Raw genomic sequence first — 26,116 nt, forward strand, 5'->3', positions numbered from 1 at the left:
ATGGCTCGTGTAGAATATATCCTATCACTTTATCCTCCTAGTTTCATTTCTTCAGGTGAAGGTATTCACTAGACTGCTCATATAGTGCAATGGGGTAAGACGGGGCACCTGGGTGGCTCAGTGGGTTTTAAGCCTCTGCCTTCGGCTCAGGTCATGATCTCAGGGTCCTGGGATCGAGCCCTACATCGGGATCTCTGCTCGGCAGGGAACTTGCCTCTCTCCCCCTCTCTCTGCTGCCTCTCTACCTACTTATGATTTCTCTCTCGCTCACTCTCGCTCTCTCTGTGTCAAGTAAATAATAAATAAAATCCTTTAAAAATTAAAAAAAAAGAAACATTATATTCTCTATTAACCTCGATGTTACCATTTAAAAAACAATTGGAATTGGCAATTAAAATACCTGCTTCAATAGATAGAGGGTGACAAAGGACAGGAGTGCTAAGCTACAAATCTTTAGTGCTGTTTTGCCATTTAACATGAGGAACCTAAGGGTGAGTCCTCATTAGATAAATCACTGTGTTTTATTGGTGGTATTGGAAGATAAGATATGGATTCTTAATTTAGACTGCTATAACAAAATACCACAGATGTGGTGGCTTAAATAACAAATATCTATTTCTCACAGTTCTGGAGCCTGGAAGTCTGGGATCATTTTGGCAGCATGGTGGGGGTGGGGGGTTTCTTGGTAAAGGTCCTAATCCTGGTTTACAGATAGCTTCCTTGCATGATACAACTTCATATGAAGTAGAGAACAAGGGCTCTGGTCTCCTTACCTAATAAGGCATTAACTCATTATGAGAACTCCATCCTTATGACCTCATCTAAACCTAATTACCTCCTAAATGTTCCAGAACTCAAATGCCATCACACTGGGTATTCAAGATGGGGGGACACAAACATTCAGTCCATAGCATAGCGTATGAAAAAGAAATTTACATACAATTTTTTTTTAAATTATGTCCAAGAAACATTTCAAAAACAGAAACTAGGGGAGCTTGGGGGGCTCAGTGGGTCGAGGCCTCTGCCTTCAGCTCAGGTCACGATCCTGGGGTCCTGGGATTGAGCCCCGCGTTGGGTTCTCTGCTCAGCAGGGAGCCTGCTTCCCTTCCTCTCTTTCTGCCTGCCTCTGCCTACTTGTGATCTCTGTCAAATAAACAAATAAAATCTTAAAAACAACAATAACAACAAAACTATATCTATTAACTTGAGTAGTGGAAAGAATTCCAAGATATTGATGGGATGGACAACCTTTTCTTTATATTTCAAATAGTTATCCAATCCAACTCTATATGACTGGGAATCGCCTAAAGAATAAACCCTGGTCATTTCGTCTTGTTACAACTATCACTGACTTAGAGGAGAAAGGTTTATTTTAAAATTAATGGTAAATGAGGGCATTGTGAGATTGTTGCTGAGTGGAGAAGAGCCAACATTTGGATGCTACAAAGGGGTAAAGGTGACTGATGCCTTTTGAGAGGTTTAGAACAAGAGAATAAAACACTCCTTCAGCTTAGACTCAGATGTCCCTTGGGGCCAGAGACTGCCAAAATTCCTCCACTTTAAAAGAAATGAGGCAGTTGTACGATGGCCAACTTAAACATACTTCTAGGATTATTTTCTGTCCTCCTAATGAAAGAACAGATCAGAGCTCAATGATTATCTACAATAATACTAATGTGGCTAGGGTCTTCATGTCACAGAACGCTATGTCTGTGAAATAGAACTGGCCTAAATATTTATACTTAAATGACAGATTAATTAGGGTTCTTAATTACTCAAAAGATGTATACCGTAAAGTGTAGAACAGGTAGGCAAAAACAAAAGGCAAAATATAAAAATATCAGGAAATTTGTGTAGTAGTACAGGATAGTTTAAATGATAAAATTCCTCACTGGTTATTACAACTCTGAAATATGTGCATGCATTTTGATCATCTATTTGAATATATGCTGTTGAAAGACACGTTTGACACGATTGCTGTCAAACTAAGAGTGAATTTTGTTGTTGCTGCTGGTGGTGGTGCTGCTGCTGTTGTTACAAAATGCTTTGACACAAAATTGGGGTGGGTGGACTTGGCTGTGAGGATTAAGACCTGGAATAGGCTGAAGCTAAAGTATCTGGCAGGGTACAAGAAACCCTAACAGTAAATCTATTTTGGGCTTCTGAGTGATTCTGTGCACAGTAGTTCTTATCTGACAATAAAATTATGTTCACATAATAGAGGAAACTGGGAGCTCATGCCTGGCCCTTATCCAAACCCAATGGTATGAAGCAGCCTTTGGCTGTATGCAAATCCTTATTTTAATGATATTCTACCTTTTCCCCTTAATAAATTCTACATGTGTCAGCACTGTCATTTTGGGTCCTATCAGTCTTCTTTAACAATTTAATCCTGTTCAACTATCACTGTTAATACACCACGTTTTCTGGCAATGTGGCAGTTCTCATTATGTATTTTTTTGTTTCTCTTGAGTTATCTATCCACAAGGCATGTATAATCTAGCTCTTTTTCCACATTCAGTTTATTCAACAATTCCTTGTTTCCTTATTTTCTGTGCTAATAATTTCTCACTGTGTTTGCTTGTTTCTGATCTATTTCTCTTGGATTTACTGCACTCTGGTCATCAAAAGTCTTCTCTGGTTTCCTGAGTAGTCTAACAAATATCTTATTCCTGTTATCTCAATAGGGACATGATTATATGCTACCTGTGTTGTTGCATTATTATCCTCTATCAGAGGTGTATGCCTATGTTTTAAGAACAAGTTTATCAACAAAACTGGTTTCCACATGTACTCCAATCTCTCCCAGAAGTGCTGCTTTTATGAGGTCTTTTAGATTTTCACTCACATTTATGTCTGACAATTTACATGCCCACGTGTTCTTGCTTCCCTATAATCCTCTCATAGTTTAGCTAGTAAGCTATTACCTGAGAGTGACCATCTGCCCCTACATCTTTATATATCCATGTCATCTGCCTATCAACTTAGCCTATATGTCTAAACTTATCTTTCTAATGTTAAAACATCCATTTCTTTTAAATCTTCTGACTAGTAACACAATTTATCAATGCTTTTTAAAAACCCTATACAAATATTTAGCTTTTTAATATTCCACCCCTCCTAAGTTTTACCTATTTCTTCTACTAGCATCGATTTTAGTTATGATGACTGAACATGTTATACCTCTATTGTTATATGGGTTAACGTAATGATCTGGGTTGATTAGCTCATGAAATACAGTTTCTTTCAGTCCTTTTATTAATCAAAGTCCAAACTCTAGGAATTAAATGGAATATAAGAATTGGGCACCACTATGTCAATGAATATGAAGATAAAATTCTGAAGCTAAATCTTTGGGGGTAAAGGGCAATGATTCATTAATATTCTAATAAACACTAAAAATAAAAAAAACTGGACTGTGAGCTGGATCAGTGTGAAGTTTTTAAACTCTGGGTGTTATAATTTTTAACCTATCGACATTTATATTGTTTCCAACATTAAATTCAGAAATACATAAAAAAGATTCTTAGATTATGTACAGTGTGATACACTAATAACTTAAAAATTTTTACCAAGTAGCACAGTTCTCACCTACCCGTGCTTTTGTGGGATATGACCTAAACCAAGTGATCAAGCTTAGCATTAACAGTGATTACTCATACTGACAGCATATACTATTAATATGATGAGCATAGCATTTTATTTCTGTGGTCTTCCTACAAAACAACACAAAAACACAAAACAAATCCATAATAGCATTGCAATCATTTAAAAAATATGAGAAACCTAAATTGAGGGGTATTCCATAAAATACATGACAAGTACTCCTGAAAACAGTCAAGGATACTAAAACACCAAAGGTCTATGAAACTGTCACAGATCAGTAAAAGATAAGGAGACATGACTGTTAAATGTACTGTGTGTCCTGGATGGGATCTTGAAATATAAAAATATGATCTTGAAATATAAAAGTATTAGGGAAAGGGGTGACTGGGTGACTCAGTCAGTTGAGCATCCAACTCTTGGTTTCGGCTCAGGTCATAATCTCACAGCTGTGCGACTGAGCCCTGTATCAGGATCTGCAGTCAGTGTGGAGCCTGTTTCAGATTCTCTCTCCCTCTCCCTACCACTTGCTGTCTCTCAAATAAATAAAAACATTAGGGAAAAACCAGTGCAATCTGAAAAATGATGTTTAAAAAATGATGTTTAATAAAGGATCAGTATCATTACTTAGTTAAGACAAATATACCAGAGTAAAATGTTAGAGAAACTGGATGTGGAGTATAAAGTATTGGTAATTGTTTTGAAGATTTTATTTATTCACTTGACAGACAGAGACCACAAGTAGGCAGAGAGGCAGCAGACAGAGAGGAAGGGAAGCAGGCTCCCTGCTCAGCAGAGAGCCCAACGCGGGGCTCGATCCCAGAACCCTGAGATCATGACCTGGGCTGAAGGCAGAGGCTTTAACCCACTGAGCCACCCAGGCGCCCCAGTATTGGTAATTTTTATTTAAATCTAAAACTATTCTAAACTGAAGTTAATTTCTGAACAGTACTCCAGGTTTGATCATCTCTTTCATATATAAAAATTAGGCATGAGAAAGAGATTTTTTTCCCCTATCATCTACCTTTGAACATTGTGCACTAAGCTCAAATTGCATCAAAGTGTCAGAGACTGAGGGGATGCAAACACTTCCTCATCTGCTGGAACCTCCTTGCCACAAGGAGTGCTGATTCAGTGCCTGGTGTACTAGCCCTGGTGGTATGATAGTACAGCCTTTATCTAATGGTGAGCTCTTAGTAGTGGCTCTTTTCCTTGGCAGTGATGCTGCTAAGTGGTAACAACCCAGTCTCAAAGAAGTACCTGTTCTCCAATTAATGCTAAATGTATGCCACCAATATCAGCAGGGGATTGGGAATAGAAATCACTCAGGCAATCAACTGATTTATTTTCCTCATGCACAATCTGCCAGATCACACTTGCAGAAAGCAACATGCCCAGAGCTGAGAAATTCTGTGGTTCAGGTTTTTAAAAATGAGAACATTTACTTTCTTCTCTACTGACCAAACCATGTAGCCTCAAATGATGACAGACTGACCAATATTTTCTTGGCTAAAACTACACAACACTAAAATATTCCTTCAAAAGTTAGTCTGGGGCACCTGGGTGGCTCAGTTGGTTGGACAACTGCCTTCGGCTCACGTCATGATCTTGGAGTCCCAGGATCAAGTCCCGCATAGGGCTCCCAGCTCCATGGGGAGTCCACTTCTCCCTCTGACCTTCTCAGCTCTCATGCCCCCTCTTACTCTCTCTCTCTCTCTCAAATGAATAAATAAAATCTTTTGAAAAAAAGAAAAGAAGTTAGTCTGCTTTTTAATACTAATGTGATACTTACAACATGAAAGTAGCCTTTTTCATTCCAATTCCAAAACCTGCTGTCCAAGCAGTATAAAAAGAATAGTTTGCAATGCTGCATAAGGTGCATAATGTGAGCACACATTATGAGGTTGGAAAAAGATCCTACACAAGATGTGTAGGCTATATGAATACAAGAAGAGTAAAAATATACTGTCCTTTATAATTACACAATACAAAATAAACCATTAGTGGGATGTAATGAAGGCCAAAAAACATGTAAGAATCATCCAGCCCACCTACCCACAGATACAAATACACAAAGAAACTTTGGAAATCTTAGGGATCTCCAATATCCTAGAAAAACAGGGCCACACTATCCGACAGACACAGCAGGCAGCCCAAAATTTCATAGCATCAACAGCATCAAGCAGAGGGAAGCCAGCAGAACCTAAACCATAACTCAAAAAAGTGGACAGGTTCCAGAACAAGTTTGGCTGCTGCCTTCTACTAGAACTCAGCAGCAGTAATGAATTCTGTTACATAAACTGATACAGATATACCATATAGTCCAGAGACTAGCCACAAACATTTACTGGTATTGTCCACAGAATTCAAATTATTCCTCCATTTTTAAAACTTCACATTCCAAGGTGAATTCATGTATAGAATATTTTATTATATATTTTCTATAAAACTTGGTGTTACATATAAACCACAAATTTAGGTACATCAGTTCTAGGTGAAGATTTTATCTTCAATTCTGAAATATACATTTCCTCAGGAAAAAAAATTATCTGAAGCAAACTTTCAATATTTGTTTAAAAATATCATTTATTAAAATGTAAGATTTTGGTCAAATCTTAACTATGTGATATTTAGTGTGTAGTAAAGGGTTTTGTATTTTTCCCTGAGATTTCTGTAATTTTTAATGAAAGCTTCCAAACAGGATATTGACAGTTTTCTTCCTCATGTGAAGTCTCCAATGTATGACAGGCTGAATGACATTCATAGGGTTTTGTCCCATAGTAACAGTTAACTAAGCTATGTGCATTTAACCAACAGAACAAAATCCTTAAGAGTTCAACAGAGTACAGGAGCACATGAGTGGCTCAGCTATTAAGCATCTCCCTTCAGCTCAGCGTCCTGGGATAGAGCCCCACATCAGGCTCCCTGCCCTTCGGGAAGTCTGCTTCTCCCTCTCTGGCTTCCTCCGCTTGTATTCCCTCTCTCATTCTCTCTCTCTGTGTCAAATAAATAAATAAAATATTTGGAAAAAAAAAGTTCAACAGAGTACTGTGTGTGTGTGTGTTTTAAGCCAACTTGTGAAGATCTGTTAGCGGAGAACTATTTCACCCAGTTATTCAGATTTTGGCTTCTTTCACCTGGTGCTCTTATCATGTTTACTACACATGCCCAGTCTGCCCTGGAAATACCTCTATCCCAACATAACCGGACAGAAAGAATATAAGGTGACTTTTGCAGTCTGCACTTAGCTTAAATGTAATAGTGTCATATTCCATGACCAGTATCACTCATATGAAAGACTCGGAAATTAGACAAACTATGTGCCTAGTGGAAAAGGAAATGTTTAAGGGACACAGTCTGCCAGTCTGTGACATGACCTTTTTTTACTGTGTGTTATCAATTAAGGTATGAATCCCTTCAGGACTTCCCCAATTCACCGCATGTAAGGGTTTCCTCTCTGGTGTGCATTCTGGTGTGATGTACCCTAAGAGCTGCCTTACGGATAAAAGTTTTCCTGCATTCATTACATTCATAGGGTTTCTCTCCTGTGTGAATTCTCTGGTGTACTTTGAGAGTTGAATTTTGTGCAAAAGCTTTCCCACATTCATTACACTCATAGGGTTTCTCCCCTGTGTGAATTCTCTGGTGTGCACTAAGGTGTGACTTCTGGGAGAAAGTCTTCCCACATTCATTACATTCATAGGATTTTACACCTGTGTGAGTTCTCTGATGGACTCTGAGGGTTGAATTATGGGCAAAAGGTTTCCCACATATATTACACTCATAGGGTTTCTCCCCTGTATGAATTCTCTGATGTGCAATAACATAGGACTTCTGGGAGAAAGTTTTCCCACATTCATTACATTCATAGGGCTTCTCCCCTGTTTGAGTCCTCAGATGTGCCTGGAGGTGTGATGTCTTGGAGAACGTTTTCCCACACTCATTACACTCATACGGTTTCTCCCCTGTGTGAATTCTCTGATGTGCCCTGAGGGCTGAATTATCAGCGAAAGTTTTCCCACATTCCCTGCATTCATAAGGTTTCTCCCCTGTATGGATTCTCTGATGTGCACAGAGGTGTGTTCTTTGGGAGAAAGTTTTCCCACATTCATTACACTCATAGGGTTTCTCTCCTGTGTGAATTCTTTGATGGACTATGAGGGCTGCCTTATAGATAAAAGTTTTCCCACATTCATTACATTTATAAGGTTTTTCCCCTTTGTGAATTCTCTCATGTCCACTGAGGTATGATTTCTGAGAGAAGGTTTTCCCACACTCGCTACATTTGTAAGGTTTTTCCCCTGTGTGAATTCTCTGATGTGTAATGAGATGCGTTTTCTGTGAAAAAGTTTTCCCACATTCATTACATTCATAGAGTTTTTCCCCTGTATGAATTTTCTGATGTGCTCTGAGAGCTGAATTATGGGCAAAAGTCTTCTCACAGTCACTACACTCATAGGGTTTCTCCCCTGTGTGAATTCTCTGATGTACTCTGAGAGCTGAATTATGGGCAAAAGTCTTCTCACAGTCACTACACTCATAGGGTTTCTCCCCTGTGTGAATTCTCTGATGTGCTCTAAGGGCTGAATTGTGGGCAAAAGATCTCCCACAGTCATTACATTCATAGGGTTTCTCCCCTGTATGAATTCTCTGATGTGCTCTAAGAACAGATATATGGGCAAAGGACCTCCCACATTCATTACATTCATAGGGTTTCTCCCCTGTGTGAATTCTCTGATGTGCTCTGAGGGTTGAATTATCAGCAAAAGTTTTCCCACATCCATTACATTCATAGGGTTTCTCCCCAGTATGGATTCTCTGATGTGCACTAAGGTGTGTCTTGTGAGAGAAAGTCTTCCCACATTCAGTACATTTGTATGGTTTTTCGCCTGTGTGAATTCTCTGATGTGCTCTGAGATGTGATGTCTTAAAAAAAGTTTTTCCACATTCAATACATTTGTAGGATTTCTCCCCTGTGTTAATTCTCTGATGTTCTTTGAAATGTACTATCTTGGCGAATGTTTTCCCATGTGTATTATTTTGACAGAGTTTCATCCCTGTATATGTTCTTTGGTGTACTATGAGAGCAGGCTTCTTGTAAGGTTTCCCACATCCACTGTTATCATAATCCTTTGTGCGAAATGTCAGATTTTCATGGATGTTTGACTTTTGGCAGAAAGTTTTCCCACATTTATTACAATTATAGAGACTGACCCTCATATCAGTTCCAGGATAATGAATAGGGTGTGAACTTGAACAAAAAGAGTCCCCACATTCCTCAGGTTTCTCCCCTGATTGGTTCTTCTGATGATGAATGAGTTGTGCTTTCTGGTAAAAGGATTTCCTGCATTCATTACATTCAAATGACTTCTCTCCAGTTTCATATTGCTGATGTATACTGATAGCTGAGTTTTGATGGAAGGACCTCCCATATTTATCACATTGGTAGGGTTCCTCTTCTGTGTGAGTTCTCTGACATACTATAAGGTCTAATTTCTGGTAGAAGGCATTTATACATCCATTAAATGCACAAGATTCATCTTTAATTTGTGTCTTTTTTTGTACTGTATGGGTTGAGCTCGGGATCATGTTTTCATCACATTTACTGCTTGCAAAAGCACCCTGTTCTTTAACAATTCTCTGAGATTGAGTGAGAGACAAGATCCTACTGAAGTTATTCCCACTCTCAATATATTCAGAGTTTGTCACAGCCATGTGAACCTTATTGTAATTCACAGTGGTGGTTTCGTCACAGGATTTCCCACATTCATATAGATCAAAGCATTTCTCTCTTGTGCCAGTACTTGTGTAGTTAAGTAAAGTTGCTTTATCAGAGGTTTTCCTAAGTTCATCACCCTTATACGATTCCTCTCCTATAATAATGAGAGTCCTACCATGTAAAACTTTCCCAAATTCATTACATTCAAAAGACTGCTCCAGGCTTTGAAGTTTCTGATGATCTTTCCTATTAATGAGAGGTTTCATGTTTCTATTATAATCATAACGTTTCTCTCTAGTATGAGTTTTCTCATCTTTAATATTGAGCTGCAACTTTTCGCAAACATTCATGTCATCAGCCTTATTTCTTGAATAGTTTCTATCACAAATAATTAATTCAGAAACAACTTGCAAATTCCTTCTACATGAGTCACATTTACAGCGGATTTTTTCAGAAGAATTTGGAATTATATCCAGAATAAATGGTTTTTCTAAAACTTTCTGCCCATCTTTGCTCAATGTTTTGTTATCAGTGAATATTACTTGCCACAGAGGTTTCTCTCGTTTTTCCTGGTTCCCCTCAATGTGAATATCAACACTGCAATATCCTAAAATGAGAAAAATTGGAAACATCTTTATATCTTGTATTTCTTACAGAGAGTAACTTACAGCCATATGTTTGTTATGTACTGTATTCTATTACAGGTCACATTTCCAAAGATCAATAATTCACACACATAGAGAAAAGACAGATATACTTCTTCCACATCCATGGAAAACAGGTATTATTTCCAGTGCTGACCAATAATGAGTAGCTAGCTCCTTTCTTCCCAAGTCCTCCCTTTTACAATGAACAAATCCCTGGACAAGCAATAAATCAGTAACTAAATCAATAGTAAGTAAGTCAGTAAGATGCTACAAAATGGAATGTGTACTTTGAAACTCAAGAAATGACAGAGCAGTAGATTCCAAGGCTGTTCTCTCTGTTTCCCATATATCTTATATGGGGCACCGGAGTGTTGGAAAAGGCTGCAATCCAAAGTCAACAATATACACAACAAAAAGAACTACATGAAAAGCCTGTTCCTTCTAGCCAAAGGTCTGGAAAAAAAAAAAAAAGGTGGTTTAACAGAAAATCTTTTTGACAATACCCACCCTGCTCAAGCCAAACAAAAATAGGTGTAACTGGGAATGAAATTTCCATTGTCACAGGTATTAAAGACTGGATACTCTTAGAAAACTTCTTTCCATGAGCCAAAACTAAGAGCTCACTAGAAAGATCATGGAAAATCCTAGAACGTTCAACTTACAGGACATTCAGGGATGTTAATAGCAACCACACCCAAAATTCTTCCTGGAACCACATTCCTATCAATTCTATGGGATCCATGATAGCAACAGCAATAAATCTGTTGTTTTAGGCACTTATGGCAATACAGCAGGTAGGGGAAGGAAAGAAGAGAAAAGAGGCAGGAATACTACAATATTACAGCTATAAGGGATGAAACAGCATTTGGAGTAACTATGCTCTCAAAACCCAAGAATGCAGTACATTTAAAAAACAGTTTAATTTACATTACTCTCAATATTCTTTACAGATTCTCTCACATGAAACAATCATCACAGCAGACTGCATTCTATACTGCAAGAAAAATCTTCACAAATATAAAAGAACAGAAATCAAAGTATAACCTCAGGCCATCAAGAAATTATACTAGAAATCAGTAACACAAAGTCACCTGGAGAAACACAGAATATTTATAAATTAATATACTTCTAATTAACCCACTGGTCAAAGAGAAAATTTCATAGAAAATTAATGTAGAATTGAAAGAAAACAAATAATATTTAAGGACATACAGAAATTTGTGGGATGGAGCTAAAGTAGTGCTTAGAGATAAATTTACAGCTTAAAATTTTTTATATTAGAAAAAACTCCAATCAGTTACCCAGTTCCACCTTAAGAAACTTGACAGAGAACAAATTAAATCTAAAAAAAGCAGAAGGAAGAAAATAATAAAAACTAAAGAAAATGAAACTGAAAATGGGAAGCAGAGGAAACTCAATCAAACCAAAGCTTAGTTCACTGAAGATTTTTTTTAAATGATTTAAATGAAAAGAGGAAAAAAAGAGAAGACACACAGTATTTATATCAGAAAAGATAGAAGACAGGATATAAATACTGATACAACAGATACTAAAAAGATAAAAGAATATTAGGGGAAACTCTGTGTCCATATATTGACTATTAAAGTGAAATAGATAAATTTCTTTAAAAAAACAAAAACTACCAAATTCATTCAAGAAGGAAGATAGAACTTGGTATAAGATATAACAGATCAGGGCGCCTGGGTGGCTCAGTGGATTAAGCCACTGCCTTCGGCTCAGGTCATGATCTCAGGGTCCTGGAATCAAGTCCCGCATCGGGCTCTCCGCTCAGCGGGGGGCCTGCTTCCCTCTCTCTCTCTCTACCTGCCTCTCTGCCCACTTGTGATCTCTATCTGTCAAATAAATAAAATCTTTAAAAAAAAAAAAAAGATATAACAGATCAATATCTATTCAAGAAACTGAATTATGTAGTCAACAAACGCATTGCACCAAGATGTTGCTCCAGGATTAGAAGGCAGTAACTAATGAATTCTACCAAATGTTAATCAAAACAAAACAAAACAAAAAAAACATAAACAAAAAAAACCAATGTTAAATAATTTCTTTTGGAAAATACAAGAAACCTACAGACCAATATCCCTCATAGCATAAATGTAAAAATTCTAAAAAAAAAAAAAAAAAAACCCACTCCCCCACCCCCCAAAAAAACAGGGGCACCTCGGTGGTTCAGTGGGTTAAGCGTCTGCCTTCGGCTCAGGTCATGATCCCAGGGTCCTGGGATCCAGCCCCGCATCAGGCTCTCTGCTCAGCAGGGAGCCTGCTTCCCTTCCTCTCTCTCTGCCTGCCTCTCTGCCTACTGGTGATCTCTGTCAAATAAATAACTTAAATCTTAAAAAAAAAAATCTCAGCCACAGCAACTTTTCCCTAGAAACATCACCAAAGGTAAGGGAAACACGAGCAAAAATGAACTATTGGGACTTCATCAAGATCAAAAGCTTTTCCACAGGAAAGGAAACAGTCAACAAAACCAAAAGACAACAGACAGAATGGGAAAATAACATATCAGATAAAGGGCTAGAATCCAAAATCTGTAAGAACTTATCAAACTCAACACCCAAAGAACAAATAATCCAATCAAGAAATGGGAAGAGGACATGAACAGACACTTCTGCAAAGATATCCAAATGGCCAACAGACACATGAAAAAGTGCTCAACATAACTCCACATCAGGGAAATATAAATCAAAACCACAGTGAGATACCACCTCACACCAGTCAGAATGGCTAAAATTAATTAGTCAGGAAACAACAAGTGTCACAATAGCCAAACCATGGAAAGAACCTAGATGTCCATCAACAGATGAATGGATAAAGAATAAAGAAAATGAATGTACACACACACACACACACACACACACAGAGAGAGAGAAATACTATGCAGCCATTGAAAAAACCCCAAACTTTGCCATTTGCAATGATGTGGATGGAACTAGGGAGTATTATGCTAAGTGAAATAAGTCAGTTAGAGAAAGACAATTATCCTATGATTTCTCTGATATGAGGAATTTGAGAGGCAGGGTCGGGGTTCATGCGGGGACAGGAGGGAAAAATGAAACAAGATGGGACCAAGGAGGGAGAAAAACCACAAGAGACTCTTAATCTCAGGAAACAAACTGAGGGCTGCTTGGGGGAGAGGGGGGCTGGAAGGGATGGAGTGGACAGGTGATGGACACTGGGGAGGGTATGTGCTATGATGAGTGCTGTGAATTATGTAAGAATAATGATTCACAGACCTGTACGGGGCAACTAATACATTATATGTTAATTTAAAAAAACAACAGAGCAATGTAGAAAATGTAAAAAAGAAATGATATATCAGGATCAAGGGGGATTCATACCAAGAATACAAACTGTTGAGATATTTAAAAGTCAATATAATCCACGATATTAATCATCTAAAGAATTAAAATCACATAATCAAATAATTTAAGGCAAAGATATTTCACAAATTTCAAAATCAATCCATTAACCTACTGTAAAGGGAATTTACAAAAAGCCTATAGCAAACATTATGGTTAAGAGACTGAATACTTGGGGCACCTGGGTGGTTCAGTGGGTTAAGCTTCTGCCTTCAGCTCAGGTCATGATCTCAGGGTCCTGGAATCAAGCCCCACATTGGGTTCTCTGCTTGGCAGGTAGCCTGCTTCCCCCTCTTTCTGCCTGCCTCTCTGCCTACTTGTGATCTCTCTCTCTCTGTCAAATAAATTTTAAAAATCTTGAAAGGAAAGGGAGAGAACCTGAATACTTAAATTCTAAGATTGGAAAAATATGGGTGTCTAGCCTCAGCACCTCTATTCCAGACTGTACTTGAAGTTCCCACCAACACAGTACAGCAAGAATAGAAATAAGGATACAAAATCAATAGAGAGAACCACAGAAAGATCTTTAAAAAAGCTCCTTAATAGGTGGTAAGATACAGGGCAGGGCAAGATACAAGGCAAGGGCAAAATACAAAGGCAAAATACAAAGCTGATACACAAAAGCCAATCATGTACAAACAACTATCACTGGAATTTTAAATCAGAAAAAGAATATAATTTACCATGGTGCTAAAAACAAACCCCAAAACAGTTGGTATCTATATTCCAAGAACCACTGATAAAAGAAATAAAATAAATTACAAATAAAGGGAGATGTGCATTTCTTTATGGATCAGATTTTAAGATGTTAAATCTCTGGGGGTGCCTGGGTGGCTCTGTGGGTTAAGCCTCTGCCTTCGGCTCAGGACATGATCAAGCCCCACATCGGGCTCTCTGCTCAGCGAGGAGCCTGCTTCCCCTCTCTCTCTGCCTGCCTTTCTGCCTACTTGTGATCTTTCAAATAAACAAATAAAATCTTAAAAAAAAATGTTAAACCTCTTTAATTTGATCTATAATCAATACAATCCCAGTTGAAAAGCTGGCATGCTTTTTTTTAAATATCAAAAAGTTCACTTTAAAATTTATAAAGAAAAAAGTTGGTGGACATTAGCTGATTTCAAGGTCTAATTAAGAACTTACAGTAACTGGGGTGCTGGGTGGCTCAGCGGGTTAAGCCTCTGCCTTCAGCTCAGGTCATGATCTCAGGGTCCTGGGATCAGGCCCCGCATCTGGCTCTCTGCTTGGCAGGGAGCCTGCTTCCCCCTCTCTCTCTGCCTGCCTCTTTGCCTACCTGTGATCTCTGTCAAATAAATAAAATCTTTAAAAAAAAATTTCCAATACTAAAGTTAATGTATCGGCATAAGGATAGATGAATTAAAAAATACAGATACCACAGAAATAGTCTAACATGTATAGAATATAATTCTATAATTTCTCAGTCTTCCGTTTATTTTTAATTTCACTTTTAAATTCTCCTTGTGTTAGTATATTTTTACTGTTCTCGCTTAATTACAAGACTACCATTTTAACTCTGTTCACTAACTTAGCTATAGCCTAAGGTTTATAATGCACACATTTATTTTATAAATGTCACACAATTTTGGACTTGATGGCCTTTTTTATACATTGTTTAAAAGAGATAATTTTAAAATATCCATGTTAAGAGTTTTTTGTTTACTCATCTTATTAATTTCTAGCTTTATCAAAATATGTTGAGAATATTACTTATGGGATTCTAAACTAAACTTACATTCTAAATTTAACTGGTTTTCTTTATAGATTAACAATATAGTTTCACTATCTTATGAGTAACCTATGGGAAGGTGAAAGGCTTGTTCTTTGATCAGGATACACATACAAATACACGGTTCACTTTTTTTAAAAGATTTTATTTATTTGAGAGAGAAGGAGAGAAGAAGCATGGGGAAGGAGCAGAGAGAAAGGGAGAAGCACACTCCCTGCTGAGCTGGGCCCCAACACAGAGCTCCATCCCAGAACCCTGAGATCATGACCTGAGCTGGAGGCAGATGCTTAACTGACTGAGTCACCCAGGCACCTCGAGTTCACTCTAATACAAGTATTATTTACATCCCATATAGGCATACTTACTTAGTGTTCATAGTATCTTTAATCAGATGAGGTACATTATTATCTCCTAACCCTAGTGAATTTTAAATTCTTAGACCTCATTATTTTGTGTTTTATGATAGCTAGTATGATACTGTTTGGTGCAGTCATTCAAATGCTTAAGGGTTTACTTTAACCTGTGCTACTGAAAAAAAGGGCTGTCTTTTAAGTTAATGCATTCACTTGTTTATTATTTATGAAGATTTTATTTATTTATTTGAGAGTCAGAAAGCATGAGGAAGGTGTGGGGCAGAGAGAGAGGGAGAAGCAGGCTCCCCACTGAACAGGGAGCCTGGCAGGGGGTTCAATCCCAGGACCCTGAGAGGATGACCTCAGCTAAAGGCAGATGTTTAACTGGTGAGCCACCCAGGCACTCCTAAGTTACTGCATGTACTGTCTACATTCAAGCCTGAATAATATGAAACTCTAAATTATTTCATTTTTGACTGAATAACTTTACTATTCTTTTACTCCTATCTTTCAAACATACTTATTTCTTTTAGGCAACCAATACAATCAAATCACTTATATACACTGACTAGGAAATATGCTTAATCTAAAAATTATGCTATCTGACTCAACAGCTTCACAACAAAAACTTTCAGTAAACACATTTAGGATGATTTCACTCTTTTGCTCTAAGAATTCTTTAAAACTCTAATTTTTAAAGTTCCTGAATTTATCAGTTTACACCAAATACCAGTAAGTATATGAAAAAAATACTTGACATCACTAGTGACCAGGTATGTTGTTATAGAATGAATTATACTTCCCCCCCAAATTCCTATGTTGAAGCCCTGGCCTTCAATGTAACTGTATTTGATGGTAAGGCCTTTGGGGAAGTTAAGGCTAAATGAGTTCATCAGGGTGGGGCTTGATGAACTTACAGGCTTGGTGTCCTTGAAAGAATAGGAAGAGACACCACAGCTCTCTCTCCATGAAAGCACAGAGGAAAGGCCATAGGGGTCATGGTCAGTAGAAGACAGGAAGAAGCATCACCAGAAATTAAACATGTTGGCAGCCTGATGTTGGACATTCAACTTCCAGAACTATGAGAAATAAATTTCTACTATTTAGGCCACTCAGACTATGATATTTATTATGCCAGACCAAATGACTAGTACAAAAATGCACATCATAACTTCAGTGATATACCATTTCACATCTACTAAGATGGCTAGAATAAAAAAGTCAGATAATACTAAGTGTTGGTGAAGGTGTAGAAAAATTAGAACCTTCATATGCTGTCACTAGGAATGAAAAAAAAAAATAGGCAGGCACTGTGGAAAATAGTCTTGAAATTCTTGAAACAGTTATCACACAACCCAGCCATCTGAATCAAGTACAACTCAATAAGAGAAATTAAAACATTATGTAAAAAAAAAAAAATCTGTGCAAAAAACTTGTAAATGAATGTTTCTATTAGCATTACTCAATAGCCAAAAGGAAGAATCCTAAATGTCAACTGAATGAAGAATGGATGTGGCAAATATATGCAATGAGACATTATTTTGCCATACAAAGGATGAATCAAGTACTGATCTATAAGAACCTTGTAATCCTATGTGAAAGAAACCTATCATTAAAGACCAAATGTGACTGCATTTACATGAAATGTCTGCAACAGGCTCATCTATAAAGACAGAAAGTAGATTAGTGATTGATGGGGCTGCAGAGGAAGAGAGGATACGAAGGTAATAACTAAAAGGTATGAGGTCTCTTTCTGAGGTGATGAAAATGGAGTGTGGTGATATTTACACATATCTGTGAATATATGAAAAGCCACTGAATCGCACCCTTTAATGGGTGGATTGTACGATATGTAAATAGTATCTCAATAGAGCTGTTTAAAAGGGTAAAACAACCAAACAAACAAACAAACAAAACTTTCAAAGGTATTCCCCTAAAAGTTTAACTACCCCAAGTGTTTCCTCTGTCAGTGCTCACTCACCTGGGTACCTCTGGTTTAGGAATTCTTCCTCTAAGGACCAGGGCTCTTCTCCTTGCTCCAACTTGAAGATCATCTCAGGTTTGGTGGTGTAACATCCTGTAAACATGACAATTGAGGACAGAGAGATATATATATACCAGATCCATGGGCTTTTTGGTTTCTAAAAGTGGTGAAAGATATAGCAACAAGAGCAGCAAAATAAATGTGCATATTTGAAGTACTCCATGGGAAAGTCATAACATAAACATTGTGTCTATTTCCTAAAGCCTTCAGGTACCTTAGACCTCCTGCTCAAAAGCCAGTACAACATTAATCTCTACAAGGAGTCGATGTACCTTGATAACTTAAAAAAAGGAAATTTAATTTAGACAAAGACCCATAATAGGTCTGCTTACCCACTGAGATGAGGTGGCTATAGTTCTCTAGCATCACATCTCTGTACAGGGTCCTTTGAGCAGGGCTCATGTACTTCCATTCATCCTGGGTAAATTTGACAATTACATCTTCAAATGACATGGATCTCTGTAACAATACAGTTTCTTCAAAGATTCAGAATCATATGACAAGGAAAATATCTTTGAGAACAACTACTTTTTACTCTTAAGCTCTAAAAGATATGGTTATCAAATACACCTATTTCTGACCTAATTTTGTCTTTAACTGGAGAAGTGTTCAGTTAAAAAGGTTTTTAATGTACTATAATTCCTTTATATGTTTATGAACTATAGATTTTTTAAGACAAAAAATTCAATGTAAAGAGTTCCTACAACTCTTCCTCTTCATCCCAAGGTACCGTGGGTATTCTAGAGAATTCTAAGATGTTCACTCCCTCCTCAGACATCATCATTGTAAATAATGGGAGACAAAGAAAATACACGTAAGCTTGGGAGATATTTTACATTATATACATTATATGTATATAAACACGTATATAAAGATATATAAATCTAGAGCTCATGAAGAGCAAAGAACAATTTACCAAGGATTTGGAATTACAGAGACCAATATAAGTGATATTATTTACACTGAAGTAACAGCAATGAATATAACAATAGGGATTTAATTACAGAGTAGCAGCAGCAACCAATTTGATAACTACTTCCTTGTACAACTTGTACAACTGTACACTTGTACAATTTGTACAATTTTATAATTACTTTCTTGTACAGCCACCCAGTCTAACTAAATGAGCAGCTTCTGGAATGTTGATGCCAAACACTGACATTAAGGAAACAAAAGGGGAAAAAAATGTGTTAGAAGTTCTAGTAAGACAGATCTGTTCATGTGGCTCCTGAATGGTCTGTAAACATAAAGCTGGAACCGTCCCTTAAACTAATATACATATGTTATTGTTTATTTATTGTTTATTTATACATATGTTATTGTTTGTTTAGACTACAGAAGGGAGGTCTAAGGATGAAGACAAGCATTTAGGAATTACTATCAACTTAGGTGGTAAAATTTTAAAAGGCAATCAGACAGCAACTCGAGCTATATGCTATATATCCTATATGGAACTGAAGAAAGAAAATACCAAAAGGCATTTAGGGAAGCATGAATATTAAAGAGGCTGGCAGAAAAAGTATAGATAGGCCACAAAGCCAAAGAAAAAGCTTTCTGAAAAGTAGTAAGAGTCAGGAAAGAGTAGAATTTTGGAAAATGCAAAAAGGGAAAACTTCCGCAACAAAACACTTCAAAGGTGCTAGGAAGAGGAGGAATTGGGAGTTGCTATTCAACAGGTATAAAGTTTCAGTTATGCAAAGTCATTAAGTTTCAGAGATCTGCTGCACAACATCATCCCTACAGTTAACAGTATAGTATTATACATATAAAAATGTGCTGAGAGTAGATGTTAAGTATTCTTATTACAATTAAAAGTAGAAAAGAAAGGGAAGAAAACTAAGAGATAAAAGGACAGAAACAAGTTTCTTTTTTCCCCTCAGTGTTATGTATCCAATTATTTGTCCATTCATGTCTTCAGTTTTACTAAGTGAGTACCTCCTGCATGTGAAACTCAGTAGTAATAGCTAAACAAACTAAAACAAATAAATAAAAGAACAGGAAGATATCTCATAAAATTTAATCTAAAAAAGATAAAAAGAAAAGGTAATTATATTCTCCAAAACTAAAAAAATTAGAAAAGTTGCACTGCTTTCATTTTTGTTTATCTCTTTAATATATGACTTAATAAGATCAATCAGATTTAAAAAAAAAAAGCTAACAAGTGACATAAATCAAACTGGCTAAGTAAGGATCCAAAAAATTCTCTCCTTCATAAAAAACTATGAAGAAACTGGCAAAACGGGTGCCTGGGTCGCTCAGCTGGTTAAGTGTCCAACTCTTGATTTTGGCTCAAGTCATGATCTCGGGGCTGTCGGATCAAGCCCCACGTCAGAATCCATGCTCAGAGCAGAGTCGGCAATGAGATTCTCTCTCTCTTTCCCCTTCCCGCCCCCCAACACTCACATACTCTTTCGCTTTCTCAATAAATAAATAAAATCTTTTAAAAAAAAACTAGCAAAAATTACAAAAATTAACAAAGTCTATCTTCAAAATGTTTATAAAAAACAAACAAAAAAAACAAAACAGCTGAACCATAGTATGAATGGTGATACCCTGTTCCCATACCTCTCTTTCCAACTCTGCAATAGTTTGACAACCAATGGTCTGCAGCCAGCAGCTGGCAACCACAAGTTGCTATTCAACAGGTATAAAGTTTCAGTTATGCAAAGTCATTAAGTTTCAGAGATCTGCTGCACAACATCATCCCTACAGTTAACAGTATAGTATTATACACATAAAAATGTGCTGAGAGTAGATGTTAAGTATTCTTATCACAATTAACCACAATTAACCACAACAGCAGAACTGGATTGGAGACCCATCAAAGCTTCATTCACAGAAAACTGTCATTATTTGGCCAGTTTGGTGATTTCCTGAAAGACCCCACTTATAAGGATACCTTTATTTGAGCTAACTCAGAGCTCAGTGTGAAAAGCCTTATCCTCACTCATCATTTGTCAAAAACTTAATGGCTACCTGAGGTGGCAGATAACAGCTGAAGCAAATAATGACTTAAACAAGAAAATTGAAAGGAAAAGTTGGACAACGAGATGTCCATAAATGTTTCTGAAAAGCTCTAATATATTCCTGAGACTCAAGGAGGCTGCAAACTTGCAAAGGGCTGTGCATATGCCTAAGGTTATGTGCATACTCAAGAAAGTTATGAGAAGGCTCTGAGCTGTCACCCCTAGGTGACCTTGAGGTTTGTCATTAGAAGGAAGTCTAAGCTAATGCAGTTATAAACCATTTGTCTGGTGAAGAATTCCTTGATATGCACAGAGCCCCTTCACAAAGACTGGGAGACTCACTAATTCTAGGCATTCAGAGAAATTTCTGTAGATACTTCAACTATCAGATGAAAGAAACACAGGCTCTACAGAATTTTTTAAGAAGTCACTGAACACACACACACACACACACACAAAAAGTCACTGAACAAATAAATTTCAACAATGACCCCTGTGGAGGGGAGAAATTCTGATTTCTAGAACTGGCACATTCTTCTATTTAAAATGTCCTATTTTCAACAAAAAAGTTTAGTAAACAAGAGAAGAAACAGGAAAGTAAGGCCCATATGCAGAAAAGGTATAATCAATAGATTATAAGATTATAATATATAATATATAATAATTATAATATATTAAGATTCCTTCTTAAGGAAGCAGACACTGAATTTACTAGACAATAACCTTAAGTCAGCCATATTAAGTATGGTCAAATATCTAGGGAAAAAAGTCCAAGGACTAAAGGAAAATAAAATATATTTTTTATATTTTATTTAGTAATAAATAAAATAAATAAAAGTCCAAGGACTAAAGGAAAATAAAATATATTTCACTAAATGAAGGATATCAATAAAGAGATAGAAACTCAAGAGTTGATAACAATAATAACTAAATCAAAATTTCACCAAAGGGATTCTACAGCAGATTTGAGCAGGTGAAAGAAAGAACAGACTGGACAATATGCCCACTGAAATTACACAGTGTGAGAAAACAGAAAGAAAATTAATGACAAAAAAATAAAATATGGGATAGTATCAAGCAATAAAGACAAAGAAACAATACTGAAAGTAGTGACTCATCATGTACAATAGTGTTAAAAGAAGATTACTAATCAGAAACCATGGTGGATAGAAGACAGTGAAATGATATATGATAAATAAGTGGGGGAAAAAGTTGTCAACCAAGAATTGTATATCCAGCAAAAACAGAAAATTTAAAACCTTCCCAGATAAATAAAATTTGTCACAGCAGAACTGCCCTATAAGAAATAATACAGGGAGTGGTTCAGCAAATCTATACAGATAGAAATAGATTAGTGGTTGCTTGGGGCTTGGAGGAAATGAGCAGATGAGAGGGGATAAAATGCAGAGTTGCTTTTTAAGATGATGAAACTTTCTAAAATTGACTGTGGTGGTATTTGCACAAGTCTGTGAGTATATTAAAACACTGTTGAATTCTACACTTTAAATGGGTGAGCAGCATGGCATGTGAAATGAATCTCAATAAAGCTTAAGAGAAAAAAAAAAAGACAATGAAACCAATCTAAGACTAACAGAGCAGATTAAAGGGCCAAGGTCAGAAACTGGGAATGAACCACGTAAAATGACAAGGGAAAGAGATGACTCCAAAAAGATATCAGCACTGTAAGGATGGGGCCACTGGAGTGTGTCATGGTCACTAACAAAGAAACTTGCCAGAAGGACAGAGTGAGAAGTAAAGGTAAATGCTACAGAGATGTCAGGTACAGAAATAATTAGACAAGACCCAATGGAGTTGATTATAATCAAGTCTCTGGTCACCAGATATAACAGGCAAGTGGGGAGAGAAACCAAAGCATTATGATTTTAAACTCCTGAGCAACCTGAATATCATGGGTACTCAAAATATTTATGGAGATTAATTTTAAGGGATATTCAGCTGATTTAACAGAAAAAATATTTGAATTTCTGGAAAACAGAACTGACCAAGTTCACATTTAGCATTACATCTTCTATTTTTATTGAAGAACAAGTAGAGACCATGTTCTAGATTATTTTAGAATTATTACTGAAAAGTTGTTAACTAAATCACCTACTCAAAAAATAAAGATCATTTTTAACTTGAAATGTTTTAACATTCTATGAGGTATTGGTTTGCTTAATCTTCTCATCCACGCCAACCTTTAAAGCAGTACAGTTTGTTTGACATGGCTACCAAAATTCAGAAATAAATTTGGACCTCCAATTTCATATCCACATGCCACCTTTGCATCAAAATGCATCTGATTCATTTCTATTTCTACTTTTTCATGTTAATAGACTCTAAAACCCTTATAAAATCTACTATAAAACAGACTATTTCATGGATTCTTCTCCTACCCACTTAAGCCCCCATGTTGCATCACCACTCCCTCATATCAGGGAGATCATATGATAGTTGTCTTTCTCCGCTTGACTTATTTCGCTAAGCATGATACGCTCTAGTTCCACGGAAGGGGAGATGAACCATGAGAGACTATGGACTCTGAAAAACAATCTGAGGGGTTTGAAGTGGCGGGGGGGTGGGAGGTTGGGGTACCAGGTGGTGGGTATTATAGAGGGCACAGCTTGCATGGAGCACTGGGTGTGGTGAAAAAAAATAATGAATACTGTTTTTCTGAAAATAAATAAATTGGAAAAAAAAAAAAAACAGACTATTAAAAATAGAACTTACCCGCACCATGTTCATTTTCTGCTGCTCCTTGAAGAATGTAAAGAAATGAAAAGGCTCAGCTGGGAAAGAGGAAGGAGAAATAGGGTGATAAGAAACCTGGTCTGCCGTACAACTATTTTCATTTACCTAAAAATCTCATAACATCAGCTGGGAAAAAGGTTTCCCTATAGAAGAGTATCCTTTTGACATTCTTGAGAGGGAACAAGAAGGACTTCACAGAGGTAATACTTGAACAACTGCATCTGCGATATGATTATAGAGGCTTGACCTTGCATTTTCATTGCAGGGAAACTCATGTCAATGAATTAACAATTTATGTCCCCTTCTGACTAAGTAAGAACAAAAACAAAAAACACAAAACAAAAGGATATTGGTTAAGCAAATTCAGGTATACAAAGGTAAACCTTCTACCTTCATTTAAACTAATGTTTGTTTGTTTGTTTGTTTAAAAAAAAACCTACTTAAGATAGAATTGTTAATCAAATTTGTGTTGCCTTTACACCTTGAGCTTCCCCAGAAAACTTCAAAATAAAGATGGGATGCTTTATGAAAGAAATATTTTTCCTAGCTTTTTGTTCTAACTTGGTTGCAAATTCTAAAACAGACTTTTTAGTAAGATGCCTATAGTACTTAACTGTGTAAATAAACAGGACTGTGCTTAAGTGCTTACTTCTACCCTGGGTTTCTTTACAAAAATCATTCATTTCAGGCCCAACATTTTGAGCTTCCAAAGAAAAGAAAACTTTTGTTCTCCTATCCTTTTGTCATTCCCTAAACTTAGGAAAGAGAGAGCATCAGCGTAACTCTAGATGCTACATGTGGTAATGGACGTGGTATGCCAGCAGATCAGAATCTGGAAAGAATGAGGAGAGAGTGAAGGAAACTGGGTGCTGTTTCGGATTTCATCAACTCTGGCTGCTTATACCTTCCCTGGGCCTCATGTCCTTACCTGCCATCCAGTGAAGTGCCTTTTCCTGCACAACCTGAGAGCCACCCATACCTTTCAACCTCGGGTTACTACCTTCTGCAAGCTGGTCCAGTGACCACTGTCACACAGTTTGTGATGGTTTCTGTGTGTGATCATCAAGTCTGACTCATCTCATGCTTAACAGGGATCAAAAACTGCTTGTGATGGAGCAAGTCAGGACCTGTGCCTTTCTTGAAATTTCTACCTCTGCTCTGAACCTCCAGTGAGCAATCTGTCAGAAGAGCTATTCTTCTAAATGATGATTGTTCTTAGGGCCCTTTTTTTAAGTCTTAAGTTACTTTACTAGAGAGGGGCTGGGATCTGGGCCTGAGAAACAAATTCACCATATCTGAAACTTCCATTTAGCACTCTAAACCTGACTTTGGAATCCAATGTAAGTGTACTACCCAGTAACATAGCCTTTAGCTGAATGCAACTACTACACCTGAAGTGTGGTTAATAATAATGTATCAGATATCAGTAGAACTAATTTCATCTCTTTCTTTTTATTATTGCTACTGAAATATTTTAAAAAATTATAGTTTCCATTATCTTTCTATTGGCCAGCACTGCATTACTAGATTATCAGACTGTGCCTTTGAGGAGGGAGACAGGTGCAATAAAGTTCAAGAATCTCTTGACCAGGGACTCTGAAAATAATCCACAAATCCCAGGATATATTTAACCACATTGTGAGACTCTGTCCATATTCACTTCACAATCACATCTCTGGAAATCTGGGGGCAGGCTATGCTTCTAAGAGCTCTGAAGGTTGCAAATCTGGGTTTGGGGCAGAAAGGATGCTGAGAGCAAGACTATGCAGGGAGTACAACCGACTTGTAATTACATCCAACCTCGTCCACCTACTAGTTTGTGCCCTGGTGTATATTATTCAGCCTCCAGTAAACTTTCACTTTTTAAAACGGCAAAATTATAAGGGAAATTTTGAGGCTTAAGTAAAATACCAAAGGAAACAAAGTGTCTTGTGATAGCAGTTTACACACCGATTTTTACAAGCACTTAACGAAAAGCTTTGCAGATGAAATCTTCTCAGAGTAATTCCAAAAGCTGTTAGTAGCCTCATGTTCGTCGAAAACATTTTCACAAAGGTGAATGCCCTTCTCACTGCCTGCAGTCTCCGCACTCGGCGTCCGCGAGGAGTACCTTCCCCAGACAAGGGTCGCAGCCCAAGCTGCGCCACGGAAGCAAGCGGGAACCGAGGTCTCAAGCACACAGGGAGTGGGGGAGGGGAGGATCCGCCAGGAAATTCCGGGGACTTCGTCTCGCGCAAGCTGCACACAAACTTACCGGCTTTGGCAGGGCCCCAGGCCTCCCGGAGCCGTGTTCCTAGCGCTCCCACCCCCAGTGCAAAGCCTCCACTCCCACAAACAGCCAAAGAAGCCGAGATCCTGTCCTTTTTCAACCAAAGAAAGAAACAAGGGTGGATGTGCGCTTGCGCAGAAAAAGGCCCCAAGTCCCGTTCCCAGAGTGCTGTGCGGTAAGCCCATCACATTTAAGACTACATTTCCCATAAAACTTTGAGACCGCAGGAAGTAATTTTAGAAGCGTTTCCTCCTCAGTTAGTTAGTTGGGGCATGACAGTGAGATCTGAATGTTGGAAACTTTTCCTGAATCCTCAGATATTGTGCTTTAGACTTTAACCTTATGACCAGACAACATATTGCAAAGCATGATTCTCGATTGGATGCTAGTGGGGAAAAAACAACAGTTGCAAGAGACTACAACTGGAGAAGCGAATACAGACTAGATATTAGAAATACAGAAGAGAATTACCATTACTTTTAGTGTATTTCATTTTTGGAGGATGGAGGAAATTGTTCTTATTTTTGAAGATATATACAGAAATATCATGTAGAGTTTGAAGGGAACGGGGAAGGGGGAAAGAAAAAAAGAAGAAGGGAGAGAAGGCAGACCATAGGAGACTCTTGAGTATGGAGAGCAG

At 37.4% G+C, this 26,116-nt stretch overlaps 1 protein-coding gene across 1 annotated transcript; it reads right to left on the reverse strand.

The window, feature by feature from the left end:
- Positions 1 to 6,604: 6,604 nt before the first annotated feature.
- LOC122917615 (zinc finger protein 658B-like) lies at positions 6,605 to 25,601 on the reverse strand. The gene is made up of 5 exons (XM_044265709.1): positions 25,462 to 25,601; positions 23,187 to 23,245; positions 17,823 to 17,949; positions 17,428 to 17,523; positions 6,605 to 9,929 (listed from the first exon to the last, which is right to left on the reverse strand). Exons 2-5 carry the CDS (start codon positions 23,199 to 23,201, stop codon positions 7,021 to 7,023), a joined length of 3,147 nt encoding a protein of 1,048 aa, XP_044121644.1. The 5' UTR covers positions 23,202 to 23,245; positions 25,462 to 25,601; the 3' UTR covers positions 6,605 to 7,020.
- Positions 25,602 to 26,116: the final 515 nt, after the last annotated feature.

Source organism: Neovison vison, chromosome 9, assembly GCF_020171115.1.
Source record: "Neovison vison isolate M4711 chromosome 9, ASM_NN_V1, whole genome shotgun sequence".
Taxonomy (NCBI): domain Eukaryota; kingdom Metazoa; phylum Chordata; class Mammalia; order Carnivora; family Mustelidae; genus Neogale; species Neogale vison.